At 40.2% G+C, this 16,464-nt stretch overlaps 1 protein-coding gene across 3 annotated transcripts in view; it reads right to left on the bottom strand.

Annotated features, from left to right (window-relative positions):
* FBXO9 (F-box protein 9) overlaps positions 1 to 16,434 on the bottom strand; it is a 49,992-nt gene extending 33,558 nt beyond the window's left edge. Inside the window, exons 1-4 of one of the 3 annotated variants that reach the window (XM_030555603.1) lie at positions 16,251 to 16,434; positions 7,596 to 7,673; positions 4,932 to 5,081; positions 2,273 to 2,330 (exon numbers count right to left, since the gene is read on the bottom strand). In XM_030555603.1, the coding sequence (XP_030411463.1) occupies positions 2,273 to 2,330; positions 4,932 to 5,081; positions 7,596 to 7,673; positions 16,251 to 16,253 (289 nt within the window). In that variant the 5' untranslated portion in view covers positions 16,254 to 16,434. Of the gene's footprint in view, positions 1 to 2,272; positions 2,331 to 4,931; positions 5,082 to 7,595; positions 7,674 to 10,478; positions 10,593 to 16,250 lie in introns of those variants that run through there. The other 2 variants (XM_030555605.1, XM_030555606.1) reach the window with 2 other exon arrangements.
* Positions 16,435 to 16,464: the final 30 nt, after the last annotated feature.

Raw genomic sequence — 16,464 nt, 5'->3', positions numbered from 1 at the left:
AACTGAATTCTTTAGTCAATTTTCCTAAGCTTTGAAAGCAATTGCTCAGATTTACCAATACTGTACAATATATTAATAACATACACTTTTCAATGTGGTAGTCACTGTAGGCACTATAGCTTATGAAGCTGTGTTTGTTGCATAGGGAAATGTAACTTTCTGCAATAATATGTGCCTCATGCCAAAGCGATGTGCGTGATGCTTAGTTTAAATCAACACTTGCTGGCTTCTGTCAAGGCCTCACGTTTATCTTTCACTGAGTTATTGGACTTTTAAATGCTGTAACAATTTTGAAGGCTTCATGTTCTGAGACAACTTCATGATACTGTGTGTTCTGAAGTTGTCTCAAAGTATGAAGACTTCAAAGTTGCTGGGTCAACATAAAGCAGTCTTTTTTTTTTTTTTCTGTGCTCTTAGCAATCATTAGGACAAGAAGCAATGGGCTTAAATTGCAGCCAGAGAGATTTAGGTTGGACATTGGGGGGGAAAAACTTCCAAACCGTCAGGGTGGTTAAGCACTGGAATAAATTGCCTAGGGAGGTTGTAGAGTCTCCATCACTGGAGATATTTAAGAGCAGGTTAGACAAACACCTGTCAGGAATGGTCTAGATAATACTGAGTCCTGCCACAAGTGCAGGGGATTGGACTAGATGACCTCTCAAGATCCCTTCCAGTTTTATGATTAGAATAATTTGCTGTCCTTCATGAAACTATCTTTAATTTGCTTGTTAGCCAGAATTTACCTATACAGATGTAACAGTAAAGTGAGGTTCAGTGTCCTTGGGTCTCAGCAATTACAGCTAACAGGCTGTCTGCATGCACAGCTTAGATGCAGCAGAATGCAGGCACACAAGTATAGGTTATAATACTGTTGGGAACAGAGAGTTGAGCAGTCTCCTGCTCACTCATACTGCACTAGACTAAATTGCTAATTGGAGTTCTCAGATTATAGTAATATTGTGTCTTAAAGGATATCACTAAGGGGGAGTCTACAATAGAATCACTACTCGCAGTGCAGTTGTACTGATGTCGCTGTAGTGCTGCCAGTGCAGATGCTTTATGCCAACAGGAGAAAACTCTCTCATCAGCATAATTACTCCACCTACCCAAGAAGAAGTAGCTATGTCAGCGGGAGAACCTCTCCCACCAACATGGCGCTGTCCACACTGGTGATTAAGTCTATGTAACTTATGTTGCTCAGAGGGGTGGCTTTTCCACTCCCCTGAGCAATTTAAGTTATACCAAAATAAGTACTTATCTGTTCAAGCCTAAGGGTTTATCCTTTAAGCATACTAAATAACATTTTTGCGAAGTTTTACTATCTTGCCACCTGTGAGGTCCCTTTGCCCTAAGCCACTGCATGATCTCAGAAGTGGTGACCCATAATGTAGGAAACCCTGACTCAAGTTCTGACACCATAGTTGAGCAAGGTACTTAATCAGGTGCTTACCTTTAAGTATGAGTAGTTCCACTGACTATAGTGGGATTATCCATGTGTTTAAAGATAGGCACATGATTAAGTACCTTGTTTAATTGGGGCTTAGGTAAACCTCTTTTTCCCCTCCAACTATTCTGAACCTCTACTTCCAGAAGTGTGCCAATAGGGGCAAGAACAGCAAGGAAGGCTGTCTAAAGGTGGTCTTTAATCTTTCATTACATAGGAATTTTCAATCTGGGGGGCAATCCTGACAAATTAAAGATTATCAGATTTAAGTGTCAACCATTTAACACTTCTAAGAAGGTATCTACTAGAAAGCTGTGAACGTGTTAAATGTGACAGTTTGTTTTAAAAAAACAGAAGCTAGTTTACAGTTAAACTGAAGGTGTAACTGCACAGCAAAGAAAATAATTAAGAATTGCTCCTTCCTATTAAAGAAGCTGTCCAGGGCCCTGGAAAAATTGCTCCAGACAAATTTCAGTCTACTGAAACTGGTGTGGATACTGCTAAAGATGGCAAAACATTTCCTTGCCCAAAGACAGGAAGACTCTGGGTTGTTTTTAGTCTGCCTTGCATTCATAATTTTGCTTAATCTTAACTATAGTAATGAGCTTCTTTAGCATTATAGTCTGTCCTTTCTTAGGTTAGTTTAGTCTTGGGAGTGCTTGAGTGACCCAAGGACTCCAGTTCTCAAATTCCTACTTATAATTCTTCAGCTATTACTTAGAAGCGCACAGCTCTCACCATTTCAGTAGGAACTAATAAAAAATGGCTCCTGATCAACCGTATAATTTTTCTAGGCACTAGATTTGTAATCTCAGAACTGCATGTTACCTTCATAAAGAGCCCCATTTTGTTCTTGTTCCACAGCCTTCAGGAACAATTCTCTTGCCTGTACAATAAATTACACAGAACATTTAAAAAATGTGTTACAAGCACCCAAGCAAATCCAGTTACCAGAATTTTCATCCAAGTTGACAACTCTATACTATGAGGTGGTAAGGAAAACAGTAAAAGCACAATTGCATATAACAACATGGAGGTGATGTTCAGGTTCTACTAACTAACTGAACTTCTGAGCCAACATAGAACCTGATCCTAAATCTTGCTTACACCAGTTTTAATTAAATCAGGGCATTAAGCCTTTATAAACAAGAAATTGCATAACTTCTAGCACCACTATAGCCATGGCTGATATAGCACTCACATGATAAACCTATTTTCATAGGTTTCTAAACTAGTAATTCCTTTGTGTTTTAAAAGGAGTCTAACTGTGCCATATTGAACTTACCATTTGAATGGAAGCTTATCTCAGGAATGAACAAGCTTTCTAAATTTTATTGCTTTGCAAAGAAGGATTGATATGTCCATGTCACCAAAATTAGCAGGGGAGTGAAGATCTTCAATTTATTTCCAATATCACACTTTTACCTAGAGACACTTTGGCTCTAACTCGGTTTTGTTTTCTTAAAAAAAAAAAGAAAAAAGGGGGGGGCAATTCTGGAAGTGTTGTGCACAGCACTTGTGAAAGCAATGCTCAGGAAGTGATACAGAAAGCATCTGGCTGATATTAAAGGGTCAAATCCACAGAGTTGACCTACAGGAACAAAAGCATATCAATTGCAAATCCAGTCTGCAACAATAAAGAACAGTCGAATCTGCAAAAGAGTACTAAGTGATCCAAAAAGTCAAGAGTATTGTGGAGCCCATACTGCTACACTATGGTTGGAAAGAACTTTCACAAATGCAGGTGAATCGCCAGAGCAAAAATGGAAACGTGTGCAAGAAGTCAGGAGAGGCAGGGGAAGGAAGGCAGGAGAGCTCTTGCTGTTTCCTTTTCTTTAACTGGGAGAGAAAATGCCAGTTGAACTTAACCAGAACACATTAGTGATTGACCTAGTTCAGAAGCTCTTTAGCTTTCTTATTGTTTGTCCATATCCACTACAAGAAGATATGATTGACAAACTTCATCATTTTACCGCTGTGACTTCATTCAGCTGGAACACACACATACATAACACCCACCGGGTTAAAGGAGGTAGACCACTATCACTTCACAATACCTATATTTGGTGAAGGAGGCAAAGCCACGCATAAGGGAAGGTGGCAAAAGGTAAGGAACACAGGGCTAGATTCACAAAGGGACTTATATACCCAACTTCAACAGTTTGGCACCACTGGCATTCACAATCACTGCTCGGCTACCACCTAAACCTGTAAGTGACTAAACTGCCCCTACATTTTTGTAGTAAACGTTCTCTGGGTGCCTAAGTTTCTGCCTCTATGCACACATACCGATGTCTCACTAAGCATATGAACACTTAAACCCCAGCAAAATCCACAAAGCAGGGGAAGATAGGAGTTCTTCTGCCTTTCTCAGCTGCAGAGCCCAATCCAGTAGGCTGAACTTGGAATTCACTTACCGGACCTGGGCCCATTCAAAATTTGGCCAGAGAGGAGGTGGTAGCAGTAGTGCCCACCTTATAACTTTAGTGGTTAAAGCACTCACCTAGGATGTGGGAGACCTTGGTTCAATTCTCCCCTCAGGCTGAAGGAAGAAAATGCCCTCAGTCTCTCCTGATGAAGCTGCTGCACTTTGTATAACTGGTCATTGGAGCAAAGGTACTGGAACCTGGGTCTCCCTCCTTCCAGGTGAGAACCTTAACCAAACTATAGTCTCTCTATCATATGCAGGAGACGCTTCACAGTGCAGAATCCCAAGCAGAAAGCAGCACATTCCTGCAGCCCAGATGTAAGACCCTAATTCCTTGGAAGGAGTGAGACTTAGGACACACCCTGTCCTTGGCATCTCCCAATGGTTAGCTAAGGCAGCTCCTCACTCAATATGCTGACTTTTCGAAATCCCATTCTTAGCATATGAATACACTTAAGCAGAGTACAGACACCACACACCCAGCAAACATGAGTATAAATAGCACCGTAGACTGGGTACAGTTTGTGAGGAAAATGCCCTTCACACCTGAACCCCACCCCCTCCCCGGGTATGCAACCTATGAGGGCTCTCTACACAACTGAGTAGTGCCTCCTACATCTACAATGCTATTTTTAGCAGTGTAGTGTCCCACTGCCAGAGGCTTTCCCTACTGCACTGAAAGACTCCAACAGCTCCCCTCTGCCACAGTCCTTCATTGAAGCATATAGCTCACACCACAGTGCCAAGTGTGGATGCAGCCTGCCTTTTTCTGTAGCAAGTGGTTACACATGTAGTGCTTGTACTCTATGTAGCCTTAGGTACCTATCTCCCCTATGCACTACATAGGGAGCTTGAGCATCTAACTCAGTTGTGAAACCCAAATCTCTAGGCTCCTAAAAGTTAGGCACCACACCATCCCTTTGTGAATCTAGCATACAGAGAGGAAGTTATCTGCCTGATCTCCTTCCGGTTTAACCAGAACCTAAACATTCAATGTTAAAAGCTAATGGAATGCTAACAAAGACAGCCCATTAGTAAAATAAGTGATCTCTTTCCTACCTTCTCCTCTTTTGCTAGCTCCTGCTTTCCTTTGGTATCTATAACCTTTACTCCAGGGCCTCTTGCACGTGGCACAGTTTCCAAACCACCAGAACTCATGCCTGGGGCAAGTTCAAAAATCCACTGAGCTCGAAACATCTGGAGCTCTGCCTAAAAATGCAGAAACATTAACTCCTAATAGGCTTTGATTTAGCAACTTCTGGGCAGATAGTACATCTCCTGTACAAGAGATTACACAGCTCTACAGGTCCAATCTACAAATAAGAACTTTGAATATACATTGCACATACAATACTAGCTATACAATGATAAATATAGGGACTTTATTTAGCAAACTCAGGTTCAGATTAGAATTGGCATTTTCTCTAGCTTCACTTACAGTGGAATTCCCAGAAAAAATCACACAAGAAAATGCTATGGCTTATGGACAATTTAGTTCCAACAATGCAATTACCTCTGTTTGGACGATTCAGTATGCAGAAGAAAATTTAGGTTGTAGCAAGAAGTGATCTTGATATAGTTAATACTGGCCTAAATTCATGGAAATAATCTCACTGTCTTCTTTCTGAAGATATTAGAATATGTCTACTTGCTCATTCATATTCAGTTTAAGAAAATGTCAGCTCAAAATGTTTTAAATTAATTTCAATTTTATATAGAAAAATTGGTTTATTACACTTGTGAATACATTATTGTAAATTAGTTTTGATTACAATTAGGTCTGTCGATTAATAGCAGTTAACCCATGTGATTAATTCAAAAAATTAATTGTGATTAATCGTACTGTTAAACAATAGAATACCAATTGAAATTTATTAAATATTTTTGGATGTTTTTCTACATTTTCAAATATATTGATTTCTGTTACAACACAGAATACAAAGTGACAGTGCTCACTTTATATTTTTAATTACAAATATTTGCAGTGTAAAGAAATAGTATTTTTCAATTTACCTCATACAAGTACTGTAGTGCAATCTCTATCCTGAAGGTGTAACTTACAAATGTAGACTTTTTGTTTTGTTTTGGTTACATAACTGCACTCAAAAACAAAACAATGTAAAACTTCAGAGCCTACAAGTCTACTCAGTCCTACTTCTTGTTCAGCCAATCACTAAGACAAAAAAGTTTGTTTACTTTATATGAGATATTACTGCCTATTTACAATGTCACCTGAAAGTGAGAACAGGAGTTCACATTGCACTATTTTTGTAGCCGGCATTGCAAGGTATTTACGTGCCCGATATGCTCAACGTTCGTATGCTGCTTCATGCTTCAGCCACCATTCCGGAGGACATGCTTCCATGCTGCTGATGATCGTTTTAAAAAAAGTGCGTTAATTAAGTTTGTGACTGATCTTCTGGGGGGAGAATTGTCTGTCCCCTGCTCTGTTTTAACCGCATTCTGCCATATGTTTCATGTTATAGCAGTCTCGGATGATGACCCAGCACATGTTGTTTGATTTACAAACACTGTCATTGCAGATTTGACAAAATGCAAAGAAGATACCAATGTGAGATTTCTAAAAATAGCTCCAGCACCTGAATCAAGGTTTAAGAATCTGAACTGCCTTTCAAAATCGAGGGATGAGGTGTGGAGCGTACTTTCAGAAGTCTTAAAAGAACAGCACTCAGATGCGGAAACTACAGAACCCGAACCACCAAAAAAGAAAGTCAACCTTCTGCTGGTGGCATCTGACTCCGATGATGAAAATGAACATGCATTGGTCTGCTCCGCTTTGGATTATTATTGAGCAGAACCCATCATCAGCATGGATGCATATCCTCTGGAATGGATGCTGAAGAATGAAGGGACATATGAATCTTTAACCGCATCTGGCAAGTAAATATCTTGTGACGTCAGTTACAACAGTGCTATGTGAACGCCTTTTCTCACTTTCAGGTGACATTTTAAACAAGAAGCAGGCAGCATTATCTCCTGCAAATGTAACCAAACTTGTTTGTTTGAGCAATTGGCTGAAGTAGGACTGAGTTGACTTCTAGGCTCTAAAGTTTTACATTCTTATTTTTGAATGCGGTTATTTTTGAACATAATTTGACATTTGCAAGTTCAATTTCCATGATAGAGAGTGCACTACAGTGTTTATATTAGGTGACCTGAAAATACAATTTCTTTTGTTTTTTTACAGAGCAAATACTTGTAATCAAAAAAATAGAAAGTGAGCACTGTACACTTTGTATTCTGTGTTGTAATTGAAATCAATATACTTGAAAATGTAGAAAACATCTAAAAAATTTAATATATGGTATTCTGTTAACGTTTAACAGCTCGATGAATTTTTTTCAATCGCTTGACAGCCCTAAATACAATCAAGGTAATAACTTGAATTTATAGTTTGGTTGTGTGGGTTTGTTTGTTTTTTTTTTAATGGGGAGGGTAATGTGGTATAAAACAAAGGTGAAGTCACCATATGACGCTTCCCTCATTGAAGTTTGCCTTCAGTGTATATTTGAAAGTATATTTTAACCTTAATGCCAAGGTTTTTTTGTATTAATATATGGCAACAAGTACCATAGGAAAAAGTATCATATCACAGAATGTGCTTTTACTTATGAGATGGCTTAACTGCACCATATCAGATTTCTACTACAGAAAAAAAAGCCAACTGAACTTCATTTCAAAATAACATAACTTTAGACATACCTGAAGATTTGCGGCACCAGGCCTTTCATTGTCATCAGCTCTTATCAGATCAGAGTGACAATCTTCTTCAGCTTCTGCCTAAAAGAGAACAGTTAGACATGAATATATAGTCTGTATATGTACATACATTACTCTGATGTGTGCAAAATGCACAAACTCATTACAAAAAAAAATGTTCCCCCTCAAAATAATGTCCCTGTTGACATCAACTTAACATTTGGCTAAATTAAGTTTAGTGGCATTACCTGTTACACCACGCTATCGAAACTGATAATGAAATAAGCATTTTGTATTTCACTTAAACTCGGTAATGCGGAGTCCAGCTAGATGTCATTTGCCATTTTACATGCATCAGTGCACTGCTGCAATGTCTGGACTGAAAACACTGTAGGGGAACCTAACTCCATAAAAAGAGGACTTTGAAATTTCACTTATAAAAACATATTTTAGACAACTGACTGCACCTTATACTGTCTTCTCCCAGGTAAAATCAGGAGTTTGTTGTAATGGTGCCACTTCTTATTTAAACTTTTGTTGCTGAAAGGTGTTACAGAAGCAGCTTCTATATTAAAGGGGATTTTCAGCCACGATGTCTTTGCTGAATATAACTGGTACATCATTCAGCCGTGAAGTGATAAATAATATTAACTCTGAAGCTTAACAAATGCAGCTAGTATGTATCTCTTGGGGCTATTCCAGTTTGGGCTGCAAATGAACACCACAGTCTACCAGTTTGCATTTGAAGCAACCATGCCAAACAGAAAAAGCTGGAACCAAATACAGCTCTGATGTTGCTCTACTGATCTCAATGGACTAGGCCTACTTATTTATACTGAAATCTGTCCCTTTAACGTTTGAGAGAGTTTGCAGAATTCTTCAGAACTTGGATGGAAAACTTAAGCAGATTTCAAACATGATGTAGTTATAAAAACACTGATATGTACCTCAAAATTATAGTAAATATTCCAATATAATATATGGTCACACTAACAGCAACATACTTTAAGACTTATTGCAGCAAGCAAAATGTTCACTAAAGGAAATCTGCTAGTCCCTAAGATACATATCAGTCACACATTTTCTGTGGTCACTAAGCAGGTTAAATTAGTTTTACTCTAAGATAGTACTAGCAGCAATGCTAGAGGTATTGTGATGCTACAACTACAGTAGAACCTCAGAGTTACGAACACCTTGGAAATGGAGGTTGTTCGCAACTCTGAACAAACGTTATGGTCTTTCAAAAGTTTAGAACTGAACATTGACTCAATACATCTTTGAAACTTTACTACATAGAAGAAAAATGCTGCTTTCCATTTTTTTTTTTTAGTAGTTTATGTTTAACACAGTACTGTACTTGTTTGTTTGGTTTTTTGTCTCTGCTGCCACCTGCTTGTGTACTTCCAGTTCCAGATGAGGTGGTGGTGGTTGACTGGTCAATTTGTAACTCTGAGGTTCTACTGTATGAAGCTGATAGCTAAGCTACGGCGGTTACACCCTAAAGATGTTTCAATATCTGAGTCACAGAAGCTATAGTTTTGATCTACAACATTGTTCAACAGGATAAGATAATGTCCCAAAGTTACTATGATACTTGCTGGAATATTTAGACAGGGAAAGAAAAGAGGTCCTGCTGGAATCAGAACACTGAAATGCTAGCGTTTACTCTGCCTACTATCTTGTTGTTCATATTGTAGTTAACATCATGAGATGAAGTGGCTATTTGTCTCCTCTGTCATGTATTAAGATACATTTAAAGTTGAGACTTAGTTAAGAGCCACATCTGATCTTGTTGGCTGACCTTCTTACTGGAAACAGACAGGAGCAGCCATACTAAGAATAAGTTTGAAAGGTTGCAAACCTTTCAAGAGTCAATTTTGTTTAAGTACTGGTAAAACCAGATATTCACCATGTAAGTTGATTTGTGGAGGGTGGGGTATTTAAACACAGCTAATCAAAATAGAAACTTTACAGTCTTTTACACGCGAATCTAGGATTTTCGTAGAGTTATGGTAGTGTCCCCCTGATCTAGACATAAACTTATGCAACAAGTTTTCAGTCTAGTCTTATTTTTTCTAGATTGAAAGTCTGTGCCATCATGCAGTCCTCTGTAGTAAAGCTTTCTGTAAACATTCTATTTACTATTACTGAATTAAGCACATGGATCTTTATTAAATCAAAGCATACAAGCAGAGCCAAAAGAAACATGAAGTGCAGCCTCTGCTTCATGAACACAGTGCGATTTTAAAATGCCCTTAGAGTTACATTAACTGCTATATTTAAAAATAAACTTGTGGTTTTTTTAGACTGTAGTTTGAATATTTTTTATATACTGCACATTAAGAGAGACTATTGCTTAGAGTTATAAGGTGTAAACTATAACAGCCTCACTTATGTGGATAACGTGAGAAAACTTGGAAGACAATGTTTAATACAGATTTACAACCTTTGCTGATGATAAAAAGATAAGGAACGGGAGCTGCCCGTAACTTTAAAATGAAAGTCTTATTTACAATATTTTATATTTAAGGAGCATGAATGGAATTGAACAAAGCTGAACAACCTCCCCCCCCGGCCCCCAAGAGAGCCAATTCTAGAACAGAGGACTGTAAACAAGCTATTCTAATAAACTTCTGTCTTGTTTAAGTTTGAATACCAATATGACAAATTTCTACAAATCATGTAGCACAGCACACAAACGGACTTGTCACTCAGTGATAAGTCTGACTGCCTGAGAAAGCAGCAGATTTGGTCTTGTCTAAAAGCTGCTGTTGCAGGTGAAGTATCCCAGAAATTGTACTCCACTCTGATTAAGATTAGAGGGATTACAAGAGCTGTTTAAATGTATAGTTCTGCAAAAGCCTGTTTGATAGGATGAAACTTCACCTTTTAACTTGAGTTTTAAACTGATTTTGGGGGAGGGAAAGATGTGGAATTCAGCATTTTTTCATTGCACAGTAGGTCTCCCCTAGATGTTGCTAGAATTCTGTCATGCCAAAGAGACTTAGCATTACATTTTTTGTACTTCTTAGTGGGATTCTCGGCAGTCTTAAAGGAAAGTAAGGGGAAAAATTGTGTGATTACTCTGTTTAATCTCATGATTCAACAGTGGACTACCATTTATTTAAATATTTTTGGATGTCTTCTACATTTTCAATTACAATACAGAATACAAAGTGTACAGTGCTCACTTTATTTTTATTGCAAATATTTGCAGCGTAAAAAACAAAAATAGTATTTTTCAATTCACTTAAAATAAGTACTGTACTGCTATCTCTTTATCATGAAAGTTGAACTTACAAATGTAGAATTATGGACAAAAACATCTGCATTTAAAAACTAAACAATTTAAGACTTTATAGCCCACAAGTCCACTCAGTCCTACTTCTTGTTCAACCAATTGCTAAGAGAAACAAGTTTGTTTACATTTATGGGAGATAATGCTGCCCGCTTCTTATTTACAATGTCACCTGAAACAGAGAACAAGCATTTGCATGACACTTTTGTAGCCGGCATTGCAAGGTATTTATGTGCCATATGCACTGAAGACTCGCATGTCCCTTTATGCTTCAACTACTATTCTAAAGGACATACATCCATGCTGATGATGGGTTCTGCTTGATAAAGATCCATAGCAGTGCAGACTGATGCATGTTCATTTTCATCATCTGAGTCAGATGCCACCTGCAGACGGCTGATTTTCTTTTTTGGTAGTTCGGGTTCTGCAGTTTCTGCATCAGAGTGTTGCTCTTTTAAGACTTTTGAAAGCATGCGCCACACCTTGTCCCTCTCAGATTTTGGAAGGCACTTTAGATTCTTAAACCCCGGGTTGAGTGCTGTAGCTATTGTTAGAAACTTCACATTGGTATCTTTGTATTTTGTCATATATGCAGTGAAACTGTTCTTAAATCGAACGATGGTTCATCATCCGAGACTGCTAGAACATGAGATCACCTCTATCCCGATATAATGCAGTCCTCAGGAGACAAAAAATCTTAGAATCATAGAATGTCAGGTTTGGAAGGGACCTCAGGAGATCATCTAGTCCAACCCCCTGCTCAAAGGGGGACCAATCCCCAAATGGTCCCCTCAAGGACTGAACTCACAACCCTGGGTTTAGCAGGCCAATGCTCAAACCACTGAGCTACTGCATTATAGATGAAACTGCTTTATATCGAACTTGCTTTGATTCGCCGGAGCACGCAGTCCCATCCCCCCAGAGCACTGCTTTACCGCGTTATATCCGAATTCATGTTATATCAGGTCGTGTTATATCGGGGTAGAAGTGTATATGGCAGTATGCAGGTAAAACAGAGCAGGAGACATACAATTCTCCCCAAAGGAGTTCAGTCACGAAGTAATTAACACTTTTTTTTTTTTTTTTTTTAATGAGCCTCATCCACATGGAAGTGTCATCTGGAATGATGGCCGAACCATGGAAGAGGCATACGAATTTTTAGCATATCTGGCGCATAAATACCTTGCAACACTGGCTACAAAAGTTCCATGTGAATAACTGTTCTCTGTTTCAGGTGACATTGTAAATAAGAAGCAGGCAGCATTATCTCCTGCAAATGTAAACAAACTTGCTTCTCTTAGCAGTTGGCTGAACAAGAAGTAGGACTTAGAGGACATGTAGGCTCTGAAGTTTTATATTGTTTTGTTTTTGAGTGCAGGTATGTAACAAAACACATTTGTAAGTTGCACTTTCACAATAAAGAGATCACACTACAGTACTTGTATGAGGTTAACTGAAAAATACTGTATCTTGTTTATCATTTTTACAGTGCAAATATTTGTAATCAAAATAACAATATAAAGTGAACAAGGCACACTTTATTCTGTTGTAACTGAAATCAATATATTTGAAAATGTAGAAAAACATCCAAAAATATTTAATAAATTTCAATTGATATTCTATTGTTTAGCAGTGTGACTAAAACTGCGATTAATTGGGGGGGGGGTTAGTTAATTGTGAGTTAATTGCTATTAATTGACAGCCCTAAAGGAAATACTGTAGGCTTCTTCAGTATAGATTTAATTTCCTTCACAGTACAAATGCAAAAATTCAGGTCTCCATGAACTTGCATCACCAGATTATTCCAACTGAAAGTACTATGATAAGTAAATTACATCACATTGCAGTTCTCCATTTAAATGAAATATGCCAAGACTATATTTGTTTTACATGATGGATGAAAGGACGGCCAGAAGATCCTTTTTGTTTTCTGGAGTCCCACTTGGGTATCTTCTGTCCCAAATTACTACAAGTTAGCTGGGCTGGCTTGTTATCCATATATGCATTGATTTTAATCAATATTTGAATGATCTGTCCCAGGATTGCTCTGATATCTTTCAGGATTTGCATAGCAGACTGCACAACCTGCAGCATGGCAGAGTGAGTAGATAATACTACGTCTGTTTCTGCAGTCTGTGATCTTATCTTAAAACTGCACTTGTTTTTAATTTCTTAATCTTGCTTCCTCTACTACTGTACTAGTAATCAGGTTATCTAAAGCACTCAAATATAAAACCCTAGTCTGAACCAGACATTCATCTTGGAATGCACGTTTCACTCTGCTGGCAACACTGCTTCTTAAATTTGGATTATAATGGGACTCTGCCCTTACTTCCTGGTAGACATTGTGTACTGGTCTACAGTGTCCCATCACTGTAGCATCTCAGTATCTAGTCGTGTTCTGTAAACCCAAAAAACCCGGATATCTTCTAGGAAGTGAGGGCATGATCCCAGTAAAACTTAAAAAGTGACTACCTGTTTGACTAGACAAAATGGTGATCTTTTAAATCTTAAAATTGACAATTGTCTGGAACAAAATATCTAACTTTAGATCTAATCTGTGTTAAGTAACCTACTACAAGATGTCTTTGGTGGAATCATCATTTTTCCTCCAAGCTTGTGTCTGAGCCAACTTTGACTCTCCTTTGTGCCAAGAACACAACTCCTCGCTTTGCCACTAAGATTTTACTCTGGCAAGTAGCCTTTCAGAGCGCAATTCAATGCAGTTCAGGAAGTCTTTACAGAAGAGAGAGTCCTATAACTGCTCATCTTCAATCCAAGCAAGCAAGACTGCCATTCTGTCTGAACTTCAAGGTCCTGCCCAAAACCAACTGTCAGAACTGCTGAGTCTTCAAGCTGCGGTTATAAACTGTGAGTTCTGAATTCCATTGGTCTCTCTTTTGTCTGCACTCAGTACAATGTTAGAACACAAGTCACTTCTAATCTGTAAATTTAAGTTTCTCCTACTGATTTGAAAGTCCAATTAATTGTGTAATCAGTAAAGATCTGTATTTTTGTGAAGTTCACTCAAATACTGTTTTAATGGCCACTTAACACTTACACTGACCCAATGAGAGAAGTTATTCTGCTTCTCTACACAAGCAATCTTTCCTCTACTAGCTTCACATTATCACACATTCGGTTATACTACATCACCACACAAACAAGAAAGTAAAGTAATGTCAGTGAAAGACTTCACCCTGCTGCTTTAAAGGTATTTTCACCTTTAATCACTTCAACATGCACTAATAACTAAGACATACAGAGTTTACATTAATCTTCCATTTCCCTTAACACTGAAATAAACAGCCACAAAGGGAAACAGTGTCAATTTGTTACTGGCTGTACATGTCAAAATCTAAAAACAGCTAGGTCAGTTTAATTCACATTTGTTTACAAAGAACTTGCCACATTCCAAAAGCTTGTTATTTGCAGAGCTTGGTTATCACTGTCCTGCAAACCAGCACTATACAGTGAATTTCTGAGACAATACAGCAGACTACCAATTACTGAGGAAACTCCATTGAAGTTTCACTGTAGCCAAGGTCTGAACAAAGACCTTCACAGAACCAGTATTAACAGTGCAAAGTGAGCCTCCCTGACTCAGCAGGTGCTAATGTGCTCAACTAATCTAAAACAAAAAAGTCACACTTCACATCTTTCCATAGCTAACATACCATCTTTGGGTTTACACAGACTTTAGGCAAAAATGACATCATTAGTCTTCAGACCAGAGCTGGCAGAAATTTTTTCCTCCACCTACAATGTTACAGACTTAGAGACAGGAAAGTCTTTGACTTTGCCCTATTATTTCCTCTGGTTAATATTTTTACCTTTCTCCATGTATCTAATGAGCATTATAATTTGGGTCTACTTCGGAAGAGCTCTGGGAAGATTAAGGACTTTTCACAGGATAGTTCCTTACAGATAAGATCTGTTATGCACAAATATTTTCTCTCCCTAAATATTGGACAAAAAAACCTAGACCTCAGATCAGGTCCAGCCAAAGGGCATCTATACCGTGCCCAGCTAAAAAGTACATGGGAAATGTGCATAAATTAGTGTAGACTCTAGCCATCCAAAGATGAGATTAAAGCACAGAACTAAAAGCCAAGTGTGAGTGGGTTCTTTTCGGCAACATAAGACAATAAAACCTTGCCCGGGAGGGATAGCTCAGTGGTTTGAGCATTGGTCTGCTAAACCTAGCACTGTGCGCTCAATCCCTGAGGGGCCCATTTAGGGATCTGGGGCAAAAATCTGTCTGGCAATTGGTCCTGCTTTCAGAAAGGGTTGGACTAAATGACCACCTGAGGTCCCTTTCAACCCTGCTGTTCTATGATTCTATCTGTTTCCACTTAAAGGGGAATAATCTTCTCTGTGCTGCAGAAATATAAAAGCTTAGTTGCTGGGGTAAAGTCTTTTGAGATATTTTGAGATATTTTGATTGCTACTATCAGCACAAAGGGCTGTGTCCAGATAATCTTGATGATTGGTGTCTTAGACATTCACAGGGAGGTGCAGCCCTCAGGAAAACAGTCCCTGTATCCATTGCTTTGCACAGAGCCAGCAGTGGTCTTGACCTCTGCAGCAAATAGTTCCACCAAGCAGAAGCCTGGTCTACTAGGCTCTTCAAAACAGCCCTGAGCCTTCATAGTCTCTGTAATATGTTTTATTGATATGGTCATATACACAGCGATGTATAATTCCAATGAGTGTGGGGGAGAGGGACTGTCCTGCTTCGAACTGGGCTTGCAGGGCCGCTCCTCTGCTGCCTTGTGGCAGGCGCAACCACCTGATGCCGCACTGCTGTCCTGGGGCACAACGTGGTGCCACGACACCACCAGTCTCCAGTACCTGGCACTGGGATCTCCCCACTCCAGGTACGTCTGGTCCCAGGCAGCTCGTCCGACAGGACACGCCCCACTCGGACCAGGCGCTGAGGGGAGAGATCAGTGCAGCGCAAGCCCGAGACACACTCCGCGTTACGGCCTCAGGGGGAGGCAGGGTCCGTCCCACACCGGAGCGGGGAAGGGCCCCAGCGGGGAGCAGGGCCGGGCTTCAGCGGTAAACATCCGCACACCCACCGTTGACGGTTGCCGGGGACGCCCCCTCCCCTCCAGCAGCCAATGACAGCCGCCGCCTCGGGCCCGCGCCCTGCGCCCTGCCCCCAGCCCGCTCCCCTCCGGCAGCCAATGACAGCCGCCGCCTCGGGCCCGCGCCCTGCCCCCAGCCCGCTCCCCTCCGGCAGCCAATGACAGCCGCCGCCTCGGGCCCGCGCCCTGCCCCTAGCCCCCTCCCGCGCCAGGGCCCCACTGCAGCAGCAGCAGGGAGCAGGCACGGCCGGGCCGGGCGCTGCTCACCATGCTGCGGTCGGTCAGGCGGCGCTGTCCGGGGGTCCTTGCCCCCTGCTCGGTCCGTGTCTCCTCCCCGCAGGGTGACTTAACAGAGTTCTCGGTCGGAGAAGCGCACCACGCAGCGGGAGTAACTGCGAGCCCTGCGTACGGCAGCCATCTTCCCGGAGAGTGAGGGGCAGGAGGACCGGGAGCAGCCGAGACCCTGGCCCAGACAGACCCC

The sequence above is a fragment of the Gopherus evgoodei genome, chromosome 3 (assembly GCF_007399415.2).
Source record: "Gopherus evgoodei ecotype Sinaloan lineage chromosome 3, rGopEvg1_v1.p, whole genome shotgun sequence".
Taxonomy (NCBI): domain Eukaryota; kingdom Metazoa; phylum Chordata; order Testudines; family Testudinidae; genus Gopherus; species Gopherus evgoodei.
This window is presented reverse-complemented; position numbering and strand designations above follow the sequence as displayed.